The 19,892-nt window shown below is 36.6% G+C and overlaps 2 protein-coding genes across 3 annotated transcripts; one reads left to right on the forward strand and one right to left on the reverse strand.

Moving 5' to 3' along the window:
* Positions 1–4,757: 4,757 nt before the first annotated feature.
* LOC149847699 (uncharacterized protein At4g37920-like) lies at positions 4,758–9,765 on the forward strand. 2 transcript variants are annotated; one of them, XM_090009268.1, is made up of 6 exons: positions 4,758–4,882; positions 5,024–5,349; positions 5,847–6,012; positions 6,228–6,469; positions 8,917–9,104; positions 9,316–9,765. In XM_090009268.1, the coding sequence occupies exons 1-6, from the start codon at positions 4,768–4,770 to the stop codon at positions 9,530–9,532; spliced, it is 1,254 nt and encodes a 417-aa protein (XP_089865394.1). In that variant the 5' UTR covers positions 4,758–4,767; the 3' UTR covers positions 9,533–9,765. The 2 variants fall into 2 exon arrangements, with proteins under 2 accessions (XP_089865394.1, XP_089865400.1); XM_090009274.1 differs by having other exon boundaries at positions 4,767–4,882; positions 5,024–5,304; positions 9,316–9,723.
* Positions 9,766–11,393: 1,628 nt separating this feature from the next.
* On the reverse strand, positions 11,394–19,685 carry LOC149847700 (HMG1/2-like protein). The gene is made up of 8 exons (XM_090009281.1): positions 19,549–19,685; positions 17,209–17,239; positions 15,527–15,631; positions 15,384–15,441; positions 15,256–15,300; positions 14,245–14,325; positions 14,076–14,144; positions 11,394–11,736 (listed from the first exon to the last, which is right to left on the reverse strand). The coding sequence occupies exons 2-8, from the start codon at positions 17,229–17,231 to the stop codon at positions 11,725–11,727; spliced, it is 393 nt and encodes a 130-aa protein (XP_089865407.1). The 5' UTR covers positions 17,232–17,239; positions 19,549–19,685; the 3' UTR covers positions 11,394–11,724.
* Positions 19,686–19,892: the final 207 nt, after the last annotated feature.

A 19,892-nucleotide genomic window follows, 5' to 3' on the forward strand; every position in this document is an offset into this window, starting at 1 on the left:
TAGATTATACTTTGAATTCTTGTGCATTTTAGATATATCGATTTGTATGTAACCAGAGCTCATTTTAACTTGAATTTTTTACTGCAACTTCATGCATATGTCTTCATGCTCTCCACCAAAAATCAGATCATTCTGAGTTTGTTTGACCCACTTTAAAATTCGAGAATCAAAACCTGTTATTTTGCACCGTCAGGATTTTAGCAGAATCAAGACCAACTTGCGGAAGTGATTTCTCCCTAACCAGAGATGATCTTTCCGATCTTTAAAAAAGGTTTTTTTTAAATTTAATCTAGTTTGTTCATACCAAATTTCAGCGATTTTTATGGTGTTTTCGTACCAGTTTCGGGTCAAAAACCATAACCCTGTCACCCTGTGTCATTTTAACGACTCAGATTTTGATCCATTTTGTTTGAATTTTATTTTCCTAATGGAAGATCATTTTTCAATTCGGTAAAATGGGTTCTCTTCGTTTATGTGTCTAGTTCATCCCTGTAAATTTTCAGAATTTTTCATGGTCAATTACTATTTTATTTTGATTAAATACCAGAACCTTGTATCCAGATTTTATAAATGTTCTGATTTTGGCCCCCATATCATGACTGTTGTAGCACTTCTTCAACAAATCGTTATTTGATTGGAAATATTCTTCAGCAAATTATTGTTATGATTTTTTTGAGTCTGTACTATGATTTGTAGTATTTTTGGGTCTTCAACGAGCCTCACAATGATTTATAGTGTTGTTCGATCTTTTAACTATGATTTATAGTGCTTTGGGGTCTCCAACGAGCCCCACAACGATTTGTAGTGTTTTTCGGTCTTTTAACTATGATTTATAGTGTTTTCGGGTCTCTAACGAGACCCACAGCGATTTATAGTGTTGTTGGACCTCGCTATAGCGATTTGTAGTGTTTCTCGCTAAACACTACAGCGATTTGTGATACAAATCGCTATCCGAATCATGACCAACTTGTCAGGGTCATATTTCTCTAACCAGAGATTGGATTTCAAATCCGTAAAAAATGGTGTCTTCGTTATGAAGGCTAGTTTATTCCTGTAAATTTTCATCGATTTCTATGGTCTTTTAATACCCCATTTGGATCTAAAACCAGACCCCTATCAGTCTGCCTTATTTGAGTGACATAGGTTTTTATTTCATTTTGTAAGAGTCATATCTCCCCAACGGAAGATCATTTTTCAAATCCGTAAAAAAAGTTTTTTTCCTCTATGTGTCTAGTTTATATCTGAAAAGTTTTATAACTTTTTATGCTCATTTGATATTTCGAACCTGTTAAAAATTGAGACATGTTATAAAATGTTATAAAACTTAAAAAGTTTGAAACTTCCTCTATGTGTCTCGATTTTTAACAGGTTTGAAATATCAAATGAGCATAAAAAGTTATAAAACTTTCCATATATAAACTAGACACATAGAGGAAAAAAACCCTTTTTACGGATTTGGAAAATGATTTTCCATTGGGGAGATATGACTCTTACAAAATAAAATCAAAACCTATGTTACTCAAATAAGGCAGATTGATAGGGGTCTGGTTTTAGATCCAAATGGGGTATCAAATGACCATAGAAATCGCTGAAAATTTACAGGAATAAACTAGACTTCATAACAAAGACATCACTTTTTACGGATTTGAAATCCGATCTCTGGTTAGGGTGATATGACCCTGACAAGTTGGTCCTGATTCGGATAGCGTCGCTGTAGTGTTTAGCGATTTGTAGTGTTTCTCGCTAAACACTACAGCGATTTGTGATACAAATCGCTATCCAAATCAGGACCAACTTGTCAGGGTCATATCTCCCTAACCAGAGATCGGATTTCAAATCCGTAAAAAGTGGTGTTTTCGTTATGAAGTCTAGTTTATTCCTGTAAATTTTTAGCGATTTCTATGGTCATTTGATACCCCATTTGGATTTAAAACCAGACCCCCTATCAGTCTGCCTTATTTGAGTGACATAGGTTTTTATTTCATTTTGTAAGAGTCATATCTCCCCAACGGAAGATCATTTTTCAAATCCGTAAAAAGGGTTTTCTTCCTCTATATGTCTAGTTTATATCTGGAAAGTTTTATAACTTTTTATGCTCATTTGATATTTTGAACCTGTTAAAAACCGAGACATGTTATAAAATGTTATAAAACTTAAAAAGTTTAAAACTTCCTCTATGTGTCTCGCTTTTTAACAGGTTTGAAATATCAAATGAGCATAAAAAATTATAAAACATTCCAGATATAAACTAGACACATAGAGGAAGAAAACCCTTTTTACGGATTTGGAAAATGATCTTCTGTTGGGGAGATATGACTCTTACAAAATGAAATAAAAACCTATGTTACTCAAATAAGACAGACTGATAGGGGTCTAGTTTTAGATTCAAATTGGGTATCAAATGACCATAGAAATCGCTGAAAATTTGCAGGAATAAACTAGACTTCATAACAAAGACACCACTTTTTACGGATTTGAAATCCGATCTCTGGTTAGGGAGATATGACCCTGATAAGTTGGTCCTGATTCGGATAGCGATTTGTATCACAAATCGCTGTAGTGTTTAGCGAGAAACACTACAAATCGCTATAGCGAGGTCCAACAACACTATAAATCGCTGTGGGTCTCGTTAGAGACCCGAAAACACTATAAATCATAGTTAAAAGACCGAAAAACACTACAAATCGTTGTGGGGCTCGTTGGAGACCCCAAAGCACTATAAATCATAGTTAAAAGATCAAACAACACTATAAATCATTGTGAGGCTCGTTGAAGACCCAAAAATACTACAAATCATAGTACAGACTCAAAAAAATCATAACAATAATTTGCTGAAGAATATTTCCAATCAAATAACGATTTGTTGAAGAAGTGCTACAACAGTCATGATATGGGGGCCAAAATCAGAACATTTATAAAATCTGGATACAAGGTTCTGGTATTTAATCAAAATAAAATAGTAATTGACCATGAAAAATTCTGAAAATTTACAGGGATGAACTAGACACATAAACGAAGAGAACCCATTTTACCGAATTGAAAAATGATCTTCCATTAGGAAAATAAAATTCAAACAAAATGGATCAAAATCTGAGTCGTTAAAATGACACAGGGTGACAGGGTTATGGTTTTTGACCCGAAACTGGTACGAAAACACCATAAAAATCGCTGAAATTTGGTATGAACAAACTAGATTAAATTAAAAAAAAACCTTTTTTAAAGATCGGAAAGATCATCTCTGGTTAGGGAGAAATCACTTCCGCAAGTTGGTCTTGATTCTGCTAAAATCCTGACGGTGCAAAATAACAGGTTTTGATTCTCGAATTTTAAAGTGGGTCAAACAAACTCAGAATGATCTGATTTTTGGTGGAGAGCATGAAGACATATGCATGAAGTTGCAGTAAAAAATTCAAGTTAAAATGAGCTCTGGTTACATACAAATCGATAGATCTAAAATGCACAAGAATTCAAAGTATAATCTAGAAAGCAACTGAACATGATGAAAGCAAACTGCACATGCGTGAATGTTCAAACATGAGATCTAATGCCTTAAAATATGAATGAGTAAAAACTTTGAATCAGACTCCACAACTCTTCAAGTTGAATGATGCTACCCACGCTGGGAGGAGCCCCAAACCCCCCTCCTGTAAGGGCAAAAACTCTAAATCAGGTTTCACAACTCATCAAGTTGAACGATGCTACAGTTAGTGTGCAGGTCAGTCGGTGTTTGATGGAGAAATGTTGGATGTGCACAGAAGTAGAGAGAGAAGGGGGAGAGAGTGAGATGAGGTTTTACCCCTCTCTTGTAAGGGTAAAAACTCTGAATCAGGATCTACAACTCATTTAGTTGAATGATGATATCCACGCTGGGAGGAGCCCCCAAACCCTCCTCCTGTAAGGGTAAAAACTCTGAATCAGGGTTCACAAGAGTTAATGTATAGGTCAGTCGGTGCTTGATGGAGCAATGTATGATCTTCTAATGGATGTGCACAGAAGCAGAAATAGAAGGGAGAGAGAGTGAGAGGGTTGATGTTCATGGCCTCCTCCAAGGGAGATTTCTTTCTCGGATAATCCTGCAGTGCAGAGACTGGGTCTTAAATAATCATCTTCGGGGCACTTAAGTCTTTACAACCACTCCTTTTTCAGAACCGTCATTTTTTTTTGCACCAATGGAGGAGAGGGTACTTAAGTCTTTGCAATCTTATCAAACTCCAACGCTAATTAATGCTGACAAACATGAGGATACGAGACGCACATGCTTACATACGTGGTGCTCTTTGGGACCCCCGATCATAAGATGTAGCTAACTACCCCTGTTCGGGGGGGGAACATATAACCAGCTTTGGGCAGAGGCGGCCTAGATATGTTGTTTTGAGAGACGAAGGATATAACTGTCTTTTGATATTGTGTAACCAATGTTTGGCCATGGTTAGGGTCTTAGGGTAAGATTAGGTAGGTGTTTGAGAATTAATTTATAAATGTTAAAATCCCATTCATAAATTTTCAAAAATTAGCATATATTCGTAAATACTTCAAAAGTTGAGCTTTTATTTATAAATTTTGCTAATTTATTGATTAAAAACTCAAAAATCCGTGTTCTCGTATCTCATTTTTTGAAATTTTTTTGGAAGTTTTTGAGTCGACTCGAACCCATATTCCGTGTCGTCGAGTCCACGAATCTCTGTGACATCGTAAACCCTTCCTGGATAAGTGCGGCTTCTTATATAGCACTCCCCACTTTGTACAAGTTCAAAGCAACCCAGAGCAATGGCTGCAGCCAAGTGCAACCTCATGCATTTCATCAGCAATCATCATCTCAAAAGGCCGCCCAAGCTCTTCACGCACCAAATGAACCACAGGCAACTTGGTTTCTCTTCTTCAGGCAAGCAGACCTCTCTCTCTCTCAACTTGATTTTGGGATTTTGATATATTGTCTTCAGCTTCTTCACCCATATGCGATTGATAGGTACCGTCCAAACCTCCCTTTTTTCACTTCATTTATGAAGTTTCTTGATTTTTTTAGGCTGTTCAAGGTTCGTGGTTCATGGGGTTGTTCAAAAATTTGGTGTCAATGCCTTAGCAACTAAAACTGCGAGTCCCCAAGTGGCGGAAGAGGCTGAAGTTGAAGTTGTTGAAGGATATACCATGACCCAGTTTTGTGATAAAATGATTGAGGTTCTATTGAACGAGAAGACGCAAACCACCGATTGGAGGAAGCTGTTGATGTTCAGGGAAGAGTGGAAGAAGTACAGAGGAAGGTTCTACAGTCGATGTCAAGAGAAGGCTTCTGCTGAGAAAGATCAGGTCTTGAAAGACAAACTAACCACTCTAGCCAGAAAGCTTCAAAGGGTAAAACTTAGCAACAAACCATCTTACAAGCGTCTCTCTCTCTCTTTCTCTAGAGAATTTCTCGTTGATAAAAATCGTCTCTCTCTCTAAACCGTCTTTGGTTACGGTCCCAGCGGTAGCTTTCCTCCACTACTCAATTGTTTGCCTTTTCCCCATGAATGTTTACCAATCTAGAAAATTCTCAAGCGCCACATTTCCGCAAAACTAGGCCGAATTGCGCTGTCTTGGAACCTTCCACAATAAAAAATCCCAATTCAAACGCAGCCGAGGAATTTTCTTTTCCTCTTTTTTGCTGTATGTAGTTTTAGACTACTCCAATAAAGAATTCATTTCAAAGGCAGCCTGAGGAATTCTCTTTTCCCATTTTTTGTTGTATGTAGCATATTTAGCGTGTTAGTAATGGGTTACTTTTTGTTCTTTTTTTCCCCGTTTTTATTACCTTTGCAACAAATTTTTCTCATCTTTGATACTGTTGGTGGTGGTCTGCAAAACTATAGATTGATGATGAAATGGAGATTCATGAGGACCTTCTCAAACAGATCCGGGAAAACCCAAGAGATTTGAATTTGGTTGTAGCTGCACGGCGCAAGGATTTTAATGGTGGTTTCTTCAATCATCTTAATATAATTGCAGAGATAAATGATGGACTGGAAGATTGTGATGGTAATAAACTATTATTTGTGTTGAGCTTTTTTTGTTTCTTCTTTCAGATATACAGGAACGTATTTGAACAAATATAGCCATAAAAACTAGATCACCTTCCTCTCTTATCATTGCATAAAAATGATATCCGGTGCTATTTTGAGTTGAAGAGTTATGATTTTTGTGTAGCTTTGCAATTTCACAGATGTCTCACGGACCATTCAATGTGTGACCAGAAATAGCTAGGCTTGCAACCAGGTGCTTGTCTGCTGTATCAGTATATGATAATGCAGTTGAAGATGCGGAGTTAAATGCTACACAATCAAAATTCGATGACATCCTGAACTCCGCTTCACTTGATGAGGCATGTGAAAAGATAAGCAGTCTTGCTAAGGCTAAGGAGCTGGACTCCACTCTGATTCTGTTGATAAACAGAGCATGGGCATCTGCAAAAGAATCAACTACAATGAAGAATGAGGTCTGTATAACGTTATGAATACTTGGTAATTAGGAAGCTGGACGTGATGACATTTGCCTTTTTTTTATCTTCATATAACAGTGACCAAATTTTTACCATCTTTTGCCTATGGGATGGTGAAAGAAGCATAACCAGAAATGGTGTTTTGATGACAGATTAAATACAAAACATTGTCATTATTACCCTTTGTTCCATCTAAATGCTGTGCACAAAAGATATGGCATGATGTTTCAAACGATACATTGGATTGAGGATTGATGATAGAGTAGTACAAAGAACAACGATACATGCAATTGAAAGGAAATCAATATATTCTACTTGACCTTTAAAAACAAAGCAATCCAATCCATTTGGGAGCACAGCTCTTCTGTAACAACATGGACGTCCACTATCCTATGTTATACAGATACTCCATTTTGACTCCTGTTATATGTTAGTCTTACGGGAAACTTCATAAAAGTGGCCATATCCCTGTGGGTACAGCCATATCCATGTGACAGCCACTATCTTTTCCCTTCATGTTTACAACTTCTTAGATTCCTAACATGGTATCACCGCAGGTGGACCATCTGGGTAGAATTTGATACCTTGATACCATTCTAATTCCTTTGTTTAACACTACATGCAGTTTCTATTTCACGTTCTTCAATTTCTCCATTCTCAGTTGAGTCATCAAAATCTTTTCTCCTAATCTCCCTCTTTTAGTCCATTCAATTTTCTACATATTAGCCATCTTCATTTTTCTGTATTCTTGGTTAATCACTTCAGTCACTCTTACTTTTTAATTCATTTGCTGATATTTGTTCCAAATCTTCTCATTTATTTTACACACGTGTGCAGGCTCATTCACTCACTCACTCTTTATTGATTTATCCCAATGATCCTCCTTTATCTCAAGATTATCACTGTTATAGGTGGCTTCTCAATTCAAACAAATTACCAAAGAACATCATGCAAGCTTCATTAAATTCTTAAGAAGATAGCTATTTTCTTGAGCATGGATAATGAAAGGCAGCCATTCTAAAGAATCTAAATCTCTAAACCAACATAAATATGGTGTTTGATTTGTTACAATGAAGTGGATACTGCAATTCCCAGCTAACCTTGACCTAAATATGGTCTCGAGCTCTCATTAATTCTTGATTCTATGACACAGAAAAGAAACTAATAATTAATTTACAAAATACGAGTATACCAAGAGCCTCACAATATCTTGTGTTTATCATTTGGATGCTCCATTGGCATTTTGCTGGTGATTTTTTTTAATTGATATATCATTGGAGCAATGATAAAGGTGTGTGGTTAATTTAAGAGCAAGGGGTCCATGGCTTGAACTATGTCATTTTGAGGATTGATAGCGATATGACATTGATAGAATTTTTCTATAGCTTATGATCATTTAGTTGTCTTTTTTTTATTCACAACATGATTTAGATCGTGTAAGACCCATTCACTGGATGTTGCTTTTATGCACCTGCCTCTTTTTTCCTCCAACTGCTTTTAGCTTTGCCATAAACACATCACCAAGCCAACCTAAGTAACTTTGGATTCTTGCTTTATCTCTTACGGTTAAAATAAAAGGAGGAAGAAGGCAAGCTTTTCAGTATATCCATCTCTAACTCGAATTGACACCTTGCTTAGTGTTGCCTCTTCCTGTTAAGGGTGTTTGTTAGGTCACTTTACAGTTACTTTTCTCTATACTTTTGTCATGCATTCTTCATGGGTAGAAGCTATTTCTCAACCCATTTTGAGCAACCCTAGGACATACATCAAGCTCTTTATTTTAAACGAGACATACTCTGCTGTTGGTAAAGTTGTGGTGCTCCATCTCAGAAAAGTTCATCTTTTCAGCATGTTGCCCAGCAGAGGAGTCAACGGCTTCAAAATTTTCATTAATACAGTCTGTTTCATCTATATCACCTATCCCTATTCCCTTGCCCTTATAATTGTGTACCACATGTGAGTTTCAACACAAGAAATAGCTATACGTTAGCATTTCTGCTTGTCTCCGCAATCTGCCACTAAAATTACTTCAGTTATGTTGACTAAGGAATCCTCTTCATGCTGTGAAACCATACGGGACTCAGTCGACGCAGCCTTAGGTTTTACTATGATCAAAGGGATCTTTCACTTGTATATTGAAATATCCATTTTTGCATATATCAAAGGTGTGCAAAATGGTGCTCGCTCATTGAGTGTCACTTTCATTTTTCCCCTTTTCCCCATAGTGTTTTTTCGTGGAACATCTGTTGGGAAAATGCAATCAGTGTCATGCAGACAAGAAAACCAGAAATGGCTTTGTATGAAGGCAGAGTTAGCTACTTTTTGTTCACGTCTGTTAGTATCCACCCATCTACAGTTCATATAGTTTTCATGTTAGCTTCAAATGTGGCATTTGTCGAAACAGAGATGTACAGTAAGGTTTCTTAATCTATTCATTTTTACAGGTCAAAGACATTATGTATCACATATACAAGGCCACAAAATCTAGCCTCAAGGACATTGTACCAAAGGAGATAAAGCTGCTCAAGTATCTGCTAAACATTACAGACCCCGAAGAGCGCTTCTCAGCGCTAGCAACTGCCTTCTCTCCAGGAGATGAACACGAGGCAAAGGTCATCGGTGCACTGCATACGTAAGGCGGAACCCCAAGTTACTATATGCTATTTGGTTTGTGAGCAAAAATTTCCTTTAGTGATGAAGACGGAATTTACAAGAACATCATGATCTAGCTGATCTGCTTGATTAGATGCGGTCTAAAGAGGCCATCTGGTTAATCTTGTCCTGCTAACCATACATTTCACTCATTTATACGCGGGGCTCACTTTTATTTCTTTATGGCACAGAACTCCCAAGGAACTACATAAATGGATTACAATCATGCTGGATGTGTACCATTACAACAAGGAAGAAACTGACCTGAGAGAAGTACGAAAGATGGCACAGCCAGTGGTTATCCAGAGGCTTTTCATCCTCAAAGAAACCATAGAAGAGGAGTACATGAGGGAGAGGACAACAGAGGCACAGAAGGATCCAGAATCAAATGAGGATGATACTGCCTGAAACATCTGTCATGAACCAATGACTACAAAAGATGACACGCCTAATGGACGATATATATCTAACCCGCCAAAAGCCCCTTCGATTTTTCTGGGCGTGGGGTAATCCTCGAATCCATACATAACAACATACATGCTGTGACCAAGAAATTGTGGAAACTCCACTAGTTATGAACTTTTTTTTGGAGAGTTTTGTAAAGATGGTTTATTGTTGCTAGTTATGAACTTATTAAGCCATAGAGGTCCCTCTCTTACCATCGCTAATTGGTCTGAATTGAGATAAACAGAATCAGAGGTTCATTTATTAAGGGCACATTTTTGTGCAAGAGACGCGCTCTACGGATTGTCCCGCTCGGAGCCTCTCCGCAGAAATGAAGTTCGACCAACCTTCGATGGACTTCATTTCTGGTGAAAACATAGGTCTCCCATTGAAAAATGGGGCTTTTTCCTTGCAGAAAGAAGCTCCCACGTTTCAAAAAGAAATTGTGGGGCCTGCAGAAATGCATCAACTATGCCACTCTCTTCCTTAGGGCTTACAAATGTGCGCTTAAGGGCACACTTGCTTAGATACTTTTGAGAATCACTAGTTTTCTAGACAGTCTTAAGAGAACCAAAGTCTCTCGTGATTGAGAACGTGAGAAAAAGTCCTGGATAGGTGCATAACAGAATGGGACAAAAAGGAAAACGATGCCGATTTTGATGAAGGATTTTCTCGACTCTCTCATGTTTGGAGCTTGATCACCTACGTGCAAACACTACGCCAGACTTCAAATCTTACAAACTGTTTCAGCATCTTGAACGAACTTAAAAGACAACTATTTCTATTCTACTTGTAATACTAAGGCACAAATATCAACTAATTTTGGGTTCCCCCCAAGCGACGAGACTTAAAAGACAAGGGCGAACGGAATAGGCCTTCAGCATTCGCCCATCAAACAGGTAAAAATTGACCATCAAACAAGCCACTCGAACGGTAGCTTGCAGAGACTAAACATCGTCTAAATGGAGGAATTCAAATTATCATCCAAAGCTTAAGTAGTCAATAAATACGGGGAGAGATGTACTCAATTTGTAGTTTGTAGGTGACTTTGAAACAGCCGTTGAATTAGATATTTTTCTATAGATGCACACCATCGATCACTGACACAACCAAAGCGTCAAGCGCATCTTCAGAAAGACACCTAAAAAAACATATGGATTACAGATCAATCTTTTACAAACGACAGGACGGACAACCTAGAGTTACTATGAAACGAGAGACTAGTTTCAGGCATAAGAGCAAGCTGAAGCTGTAAACTCTGGACACCTACCAGGAATGTTTATCCGCAGCAGGCAGGCAGGCTAGGTTTTCTGATGAATGATCAGTCATTACCCAGATTCATGAGACGCAGAAACAGAGGGTAAACCTTGAAGTTAAAAGATCCACACACACCATCAAACATTGCAACAGAAGACTGACAAAAGTTTTTATAGGCAACTTCTCGTTTTTAAAAACTCGCAAAAAATTGAAAAAAAAAATCCATAAATCTAGCACTTTTTTTGGCAAAATCTCAGCAATAAAAAATATATATAAAAATATAAAAATGATTTTTATAAGAAAATATTAATAAAATTTATTAATATCACGTTTAAATCACAATAAATAGCCGTTTAAAATGTAAATATCGCATTTAAATCACCGTAGTTATGTTTTTTTCATAGATCTCACAATATTTTGAAAATCTCACGAGAAATTGTGGTTTTAAGCTTTCAGGCAATTTCTCACGATATTATCACAAGATTTTCATAAATCTCGCAATATTTGTCACTATGAAGACAAGCAAAGAATAAAATCAGAGCATTCCATGAAGAGATACCAGCTATAGGGAAATTAGAACATCTAAAAACCCCAAAAGAAGTACAAACAACAGTGTGTGCCATGTCAGCAGAAAGCATGAACAGCTTCCTCGGGTCAATGACCCGATTCACATACAGTTTTCCTTTCTGACGTAGTGTTTGCACGTAGAATCATAGAGTTTTCATCGGGCCACTTTCAGCATGAAATGCACAAGAAACCAGAGGAATTTCACATCATGTGTTAGTAAAACACCACTGTCTAGCAGTGTGTACAAAACGAGCAAAAGAGTATATTTTGGAGATGACCAGCAACTACAAACAAAACTAACAGTCAGCGCCAGCAACTACTGCTGCTGTTGTTCAATCTTCTTCCTGCAATACACATGAAAAAATTCCGAAGAAAATGAGCAACCACCCATGTTTAAGGAACCAAGTGAGGATAGATAACACCAAGAAATGAATACTTGACTACAGTATCTAGAATACTTATCATAATTAGAACATTTTGATACACTGGATATGCATTGACAACCTGTCTCTCAATTGTTAATGCCAAACATGAATATTGATAATTAATAAATAATATTTGTATCTGCTAATCTAACAATCATTTCATGATACTAACAGACTTCACATTGACAAATAGCACAGGCATTTCGAGTCTTTCAACCCAAACTTAGTTTAAGTGTCCATACCATGGTTGTATATGTCCTACCTTATAGTAGGATGAAGTATGTATCATTATTTTTGTGTTTTTTGATACGATACACACTCGTATATTGTATATTCATAGGATACGATACAATACAATATCGGCAAACTTAAAAAAAAAAGCCAAAAGTTGTATTTTTTTCATTTTGGGTTTAAAAGGCCGCTTAAGGGCCAAGTTCTCCATATGTCTAGAGTTTGTTAGAAAGGAACCCCACACCCTAAGTTTCGAGAGATCAATTTGGGGGTCAATTCATGCGCAAATGAGAAGGCTTTGTGATTTTATCAAGAGTGCATTTTCATCGTTTTTTCACTAAAGAAAGTGGGTTAATGTATAAAATCTCTATTATTTGCTTCTTATTGAGTGTTTTTGGGGAAATGTGTGTTTGGTGCTTCTTATTGAGTTTTTTAATTGGTTTTGTTTTATTTTAAATCTTTTCATGCCGTCCTCACATTCATGTCATATCAGAGATGATCCTTTGTGACAATACTGAAGAAGCATTGATGATGTACCACAACTATGGTTACCATTGAATTTAAGATGTTTGTTTTGTAGTGCCATTATTAAAGGTGAGTTGAATAGATTTAAGCTAAGTGAAGATCAAAACGTACATCCATCTGATTCTCCATTTACTTTTGCAACTTTTCATGTTGAAATTATAGATGAAATAGAAAAAAATCGAAAAAGAATTTTGCAAAAGTGCAAAGATGAAGGACTTACAACCATTGTTCCAGATTCTGAAGATGATGATGATGACCCACTTGACAAAAAAAATGACCCAACGTAAAAAGATCATAAGATCATCGAACGACAGTTGGATGCAGAACTGAGAAAATATTATCCTAATGTTTGACAAATAGGCTCTAGAAAATAGTTTAGTTTTAAGATCTTTATAATTTAAAACTTAAGAGATGAAGATTGGCATGTAAGACGTTGATTAGATGTAATGTTTTTGGCAGTGTTATAAAAAATGCGCCTTGAGGCGCAAAAAAATGTACAATAAGATTTCTAAGATATAATCAACAAGATTTTTGTAGGTTAATCTCATATATTTTCCAGTTATGTAATCAGTTTTTTAGTTACTTTTATATGTTAATCTCATATTTTTTTAAAATAATCTCATATATTTTAACTTGTGTAGGTTAATCCAATATATTTTCCAGATATGTAATCAGTTTCTTAGTATATTTTAACTTTTGTTGGTTAATCTCATAAATTTTCCAGTTATGTAATCTGTTTTTTAGTTACTTTTATATAATAATCTCATGTTTTTTAGAATCATCTCATATATTTTCTAGTTATTTCAGCTATGTAATCAGTTTTTAGTTATTTTTATATGTTAATCTCATATTTTTTTAGAATAATCTCATATATTTTAACTTTTGTAGGTAAATCTCATATATTTTCCAATTATTTCAGTTGTGTAATCAGTTTTTGGTTACTTTTATATGTTAATCTCATATTTTTTAGTACTTATTTAAGATTTTTTATTTCTTATTGGTTGTTATTTCATCAATAAAGCATTTTTATTTTTATTTTTATTTTTATTTTTATTTTTATTTTTATTTTTAAAGTTTTCAAAAAAAATGAGGCTTCTGCTTTACGCCTTGAGGCTTACGCTTGGCCTCGGTTTTTGGTGGAGTGCCTCGCTACGCCACAACACTGGTTTTTAGTTATCATGAACTCTTATTGGTTAAATGTAAGGCTTTAATTGTGTTTAAAATTTAAATTATGTAGTCTTTTATTTATATGTAGTTACCTTCATATGTGAATTTATGGTTGTATTTTGTGAAATTCATCATTGTTTTATATGATACGTTTTTTTATAATTTATGCTAAATTTTTCTAGATTTTTTTAGAATTTTTAGAAAAATTTTTATTAAAATTTTAGGTTGGGCGCAACTGGTACGAGTAACTATACGATACTTGCAACTTTGGTACATACACTACACACAAACAGGCAATCTTCTAGAGACATAAAAAGACAGAGCATAAACAATACCTCATCTCCACTTTGCTCTGGCCCAGAGTCAGACTTTTCGTGAGACCCCGATGCATCTCCACCAGCATCCTGTTGGATTTAAGGGCAATATCAGAATCTTAGAAACAGAAGGCATATCAAAAGAACTTCAGCCATGTAATGCAACTCTTCTGAACCCAAACCAATTTACCTGTTTCTTTTGATAGTGTGCCACGGAGTCCTCATACTCAGCCTTTCTCTGTGCAGCCTTTGCATTATATGGAGCCTTCTCCTGAACCAAAGAAAAGCATATCCCATAAACTGTCTATAACACAAGTTTGTTGTAATAACATTCACATCAGCTGTATGAACACCACAAACAAGACAACCAACTAAAACCTGTCCAACCCACTTTAGGGTCTGCTCGTAACCAATTCACCGGATGAAACATACAAAAATCAGGAAGACAGAAAAAACTCCAGATATACTTGGAGGCGATAATAAACCAGAACTGCCAAGACTCTAGATGGAAATTGACTTTTTAGGGGGAAAGTTTCAGTAGATCATCAGGTCATATGATTCATATATCCAGCAAATGCAAGACTACCTTAAAGGCCAGGAAATCAACCAGACAAACAAAAACTGACATAAGACTAGAACAACTACTTTCAGCGTGTCTAAATTCTATATACATAAATGCATCCAAAAGCATAATTTTCTGGATGGACACAAATACTTGATAGTGAAGACAGAAAGAACAGTCCTTGCAGGAAAGAAAGGGCACGAGGCTTGCTAGCTTTTAGAGACCCTGCCCCTATTGGGCAGAGCCTGGCCCAATAAGCTGAGTCCAGATCAACCAGAAACCGCCATGGTTAAGTAACCAGGCTGCCATACCTAGGAGACAGCCACCCGCACACACAATCTTGAATAAGAAATAAGATAGAGAGAGAGAGAGAGAAGACATGGGCATGTTGAGATCTAGGGTTTGAATCCCATAGAGGGCAATCCAAGAAGAAAGTTGCTAATTTTTCATGTAATCCGTACTTGCAATTGTCTCATTTAAAATAGCAGTGACATAAAATATGTCTTTCTAACCTAAAACAAAATTCAAATTTATCCAAGTAACCAGCATACATTGAACATTTTGAAGGATTCAAGACATACAGTTAAGTAAGCACAGCACAACAAATCATTGATATCTCAAACAGCTGAAGAAGCATACCTGTTCACTCATTGATCTCCATTTTGCACCACAAGCTTTTACAACCTAGAAAAACAGGGATGTAGCGATTCACATAATGAACTAAAAAACAAAAATTAAAACAAATTTGTTCAACATAAGGTGCTTACAGTAGTCACTCCCTTCACATTAGGGTTATCCCGTTTGTATTTCTCCCGAAACTCCTCCCTGTTCAAACATGCAATGGGAAAAAAATCAATCTTGTGGGCAAGTTGCTCAGGCCATACTAATCCACAGACTTTATTTTCATTACAGGAAAATAAAATAAGCAGTGGGTGGCTTCTTAGGATGGGCAGGATCTTTCCCCGTCTTTTGCTTCTTCACCGACTTCAAATTTTTTTCAGAATCAGATCTCTTCCTGCATATCAAAAACAGTAGTACAGAAAATTAGGTGCAAGACAACAAATGGAGAAAAGGATTAAAGGCACCATCAAGCAAAATTTCTTTAACAGTCAAATAGAGCACAAGGAGATTGAAGCCAAAAGTCACATGCACTTGTTACAGGGTAAAATACAGAAAAGGAAAATATCTCATAATAGTAGGATTTGGATTTAAGAGGAATGAAGAAAAAGGAAATACAAAGCAATTTTGCATCCTTAAAATATTAGGACAAAAGCCAGTTCAGGAACAGAGAAGAGCTCATAGCTACAGTTCAGGAAAAAGGAAACAATAAGAAAGAAATAACAGACCAAGGTTGAAAATAATATTTAATTAACAATAGATGTCATTGTTTGACAATCATAACCTTTTGAATTATTCAAAAAGGGAAAAAAACTTGAACTCAATCAACTCAACTTTTTAAAGAAAGTGATTTATGTTCATGTAATACTCTACAGTAAAAAAAGTACTAGATATTTCAGACTAAATTTTACAGATAAGAGATCCAGATAAATTATGAAATATGTAAACAAAGATATGAATGCATATAAGGAAAATAATGTAACAGATAAACAAGCTTAGCAACAGGAGCATTGACTCTTTCATCAAGCTAACAATAAATCCTCCAATATCTGAACACATGGAAATCTCCATGGCAGATGAAATCCATATAATAGCAGATCAGAGTTTCTCGTTGCATGGTCAACCAAGAGACTTGGCACAAAAGGTGCAGCGGAAATTTGCTGAAATATCCACCAATAAGTTATATAAACTGACCCATATGCATTCATGCAGCATATGCTCAAAGCTTTATAAAGTAAAATGCAATCCAGACCCACAAAGTTTAAACAAGTGATATAGCACTATCCGCACCGCCCCCGACCAAAAAAACATCAAGATGATACAACTTAAAGAGGGATTGCCCAATAAGGAAACAAATTATATTTTTTTAATTACAAATTTCCGAGGACACAATGGAACTAATACAACAAACTTGACTTTGAAATCCAAACCAAATTTCATAAAGTTTAGAGGAATATGGAGAAATGAATTGTTTCTAAACTAACCAATGTGATAAGAATCTTTGGCCTGAATCCCACAGATATAGGCATGTAAGTAGCAAAGGTAGAATGTAATTGTCATCCCAAAAAGGATAATCAAGTTAAGGTTGTTATCCTAAAATCAACACAGAAAGACACAACATGTAATTTAAGAAAAGAAAAAAGAATAATGGCTAACTATGGCAAAACAAACACCAAAAATGCATGAGTTCTGGTAGTAAAATTCCACATCTTCATACACCACAAAATCCAATAAGTATCCCTATATCCAAGTTTAGACCACCACTTGTATTTGACATGAGTTACTGCCAATAAAAAATAAATTACATGCAAGCACAACCTACAAAAATACCAAAACAAGAAAATGAGTCCCATGGCCACTAGTCAATTACTAATTTGACAACTCAAGCCACCAGGAAAAAAAACATGGAAAGCTATAATTACATTTGTACAAGATAAAAAATGCAAAGATAAAGATGATGGTTAGACATCTTACTTGTCAACTTTTGTGTTCTTCATTTTTGACCCTGTAAAGTAGAGTTGAACGTCAAATACTAAATAAAACAAGATAATTAAAAAGTGAACAACCACACACACATATAGGGCTGTCAAAGGGTGGATTTGTTTAGGATACCTGACCCAACCTGGGTCTATATTACCGGATTTGATCTAAAAATTTGAAGCCCATTTTAATTTTAATGGGTTTAGTTTTGTTTTTTAAAACCCAACCAGGGTTACCGAAAGCGCCATACCATATGGGGAAGCGCAAAACGTGAAGCTTCCGAAACGTGTGGGGAAGCACCAACAAAAATTGGAAAGTGTCCCAATTTAGGAGAAGCTTGCTTCCCCTTATTTTTTCAGTTTTTTGTGTTTTCTTATTTTTCTTTTTTTTTCTCTTTTTACCTTTCCTGTCGCTTCCTAGATCGCTTCCGGTTCGCTTCCTAGGTCACTTCCAAGACAATTCCTGATTTGCTTCTAAGTCGTCCTGCGCTTCCCGCTTCCTATAATTTTAGAATTGTCTCACTTCCTACTTCTGTTACTCGAATCACTTCCCGCTCTTGCTTCCCCGACTGACAACTCTGAACCCAACCCAAATTGAGTCTGGGTTTGGTTTTTATTTTAAAGCATCGGGTTGGGTACCCAAACCGGTGGAAGAAGCACCAGATCGGGAATCTGACCCGCCTAGCATACAGGTCAAGTTTGATTCTACATAAAAAGTAGATGGTTCCAAGGGGTTTTAGCATTCAGGTCAAGTTTGATTTTACATAAAAAGTAGATGGTTCCAAGGGGATTTGAAACCCTAACCAAATTAAGACACATGCAGGGCGCTAACCAACACACCAAGGTACCTTTGTTGCCATTGTTGTGAAAAAAACACATCCACACAACCGTGCAAGTTGCAGACACACAAACTAACTAAAATCTCTTGACAGTCCTAGCTACTTCAAAAAACATGGTTGCAGTGGATTTGGGCTATTCAGAAACTGTAGACGTGTTTATCATCACTTATTTACTGGAAACTAAGCTTCAGATTAAATTGATTTAAACGAAAAAACTCAAACTTGTATCATCTTCTAGAGGGGTATGAGTGGCTGATTTTTTGTACACATAAAAATACACCATTAAATACATATTTTCCACTATGTAAGTTATAGATAATACATCTGTAGATTCGGATTAAGCAAACACCTGCAACTGAAGTTTTTGGAGTTGTTGAGGACCATTAGAAGTAATACAAGCCTCTAATTTACGTTATATTTCAAAACAATTAGAAGCAACAGAGATCTGAAAGCACGGACTTATAAAACAAGGAAAGAAACAATCTACATGAACATCAAATTCCAATCAATAAAGTTAACAAAATTGCTCAAACATAAAAAAGAAAGGCTTTGAACACAAAAGCGAAGCGTGCAAAGAATTTTTTTTAAGCACCTAGGAAACTCGCCTAAAATGTCCAAGTAAACTGTGGCATGCTTTTTCTTCGTGTCAGAAAACGCAAAGAGAAAAGGCTCCACTTAAGTGTTTCACCCATAAATCTGTGAAAAAAAAGAAGAAAAAACAGAAGACCACGTAGTCTTGCCCAAAAAAATCACACGTAACAAAAGGGAATACCCCTTAAACAAAGTAGCAACACAAAGAAAACACAAAAATAGCTGAAGATCAAGCGAATGCCAAACGGACACATTTTTCCTTATCTAAAACCCTAGTTAACCAAATAAAATGCTCTGTCCAAACAGAAATGAGTCAATGACCATAAATCTGTGAAAACTGTGACACGTGTTTTCTTCGCGTCAGGAAACACAAAGAGAAAAGGTTCGATATAAGTGTTTCACCGATAAATCTGTAGAAAAAGAAAAAGCAGAAGACCACGCAGTCTTGCCCAAAAGAACAACACATAACAAGAGGGGATACCTTTTAAATGCGTAGAAACATGAAAAAACTCAAAAGTAGCTGAACATCAAGCGAAATCACTAGTTGTCCACAAACCAGGCCGAAAAAATACATTTTCCCTCATCTAAAACCCTAGTTAACCAAACAAAAAGCTCCGTCCAAACAGAAATGACCACAAACGACATCGATCTCGAGAAAATGAAAACAAAAAACCAACCACGGCTGATAAAATCCAAACGCGCACAAAATCTTCACATACATCCACGAAAAAAGGCCAAAAATCCATGTGTTTCTTCCCTAAAACCCTGTACCGAGAGAGAAAAGCTCTGTACGGGCAGAAAAACATGGAAATCCGCCCGAAAAGACGAAGAGAAGACGATTAACCGGAGAATACCGCAGACCGCGAAAGATGAAAGAAATAGGGAGAAGGAAGGCGAGATTGTACCTTAGGGTTAGGGTTTCTCCCGCCTTCTCTTCCTCTTCCTCTGAGCTTCCCTCTCTGCGGTCCTTCCGAAGTAGCGCAGCGTTCTGAGGTGAAAAAAAGAGCGGGAAAGGGTATTTATAGGCGGTTTTTGAAAAGGGTGAAGGGAAGAAATAGGGGAGAGGGATGACCGGCGTAAGGCTTTAGGGCATCGGGGCTTCCATCGGCCAGGACAAAGGGGTGTTGCCTGTCTGCCTGTATGAAGGTAACCGGCTGCCGGCTGGGTGACCGGTTTCGCCAGTCGCGCCGAGCGACCTGTACTGCCGTCGCTCGTCCCTGACCCGTACGTGGCGCAATGCTATTGGTTC

Source organism: Nuphar pumila, chromosome 1 (genome assembly GCF_984573655.1).
Source record: "Nuphar pumila chromosome 1, dmNupPumi1.hap1.1, whole genome shotgun sequence".
NCBI classification, from domain to species: Eukaryota; Viridiplantae; Streptophyta; class Magnoliopsida; order Nymphaeales; family Nymphaeaceae; genus Nuphar; species Nuphar pumila.

Excerpts from the sequence above, each read along its gene's own strand:
- LOC149847700 (XM_090009281.1), bottom strand. The coding sequence starts at position 17,231 with ATGAAGAACACAAAAGTTGACAA. Across the intron at positions 15,442-15,526 it reads ACTGCTTATTTTATTTTCCT|GGAGGAGTTTCGGGAGAAAT; the intron begins GTAATGAAAATA and ends ATGTTTGAACAG. Across the intron at positions 15,301-15,383 it reads ATGTGAAGGGAGTGACTACT|GTTGTAAAAGCTTGTGGTGC; the intron begins GTAAGCACCTTA and ends CTGTTTTTCTAG.
- LOC149847699 (XM_090009268.1), top strand. The coding sequence starts at position 4,768 with ATGGCTGCAGCCAAGTGCAACCTCATGCATTTCATCAGCAATCATCAT. Across the intron at positions 5,350-5,846 it reads TAGCCAGAAAGCTTCAAAGG|ATTGATGATGAAATGGAGAT; the intron begins GTAAAACTTAGC and ends GCAAAACTATAG. Across the intron at positions 6,013-6,227 it reads TGGACTGGAAGATTGTGATG|AAATAGCTAGGCTTGCAACC; the intron begins GTAATAAACTAT and ends ATGTGTGACCAG.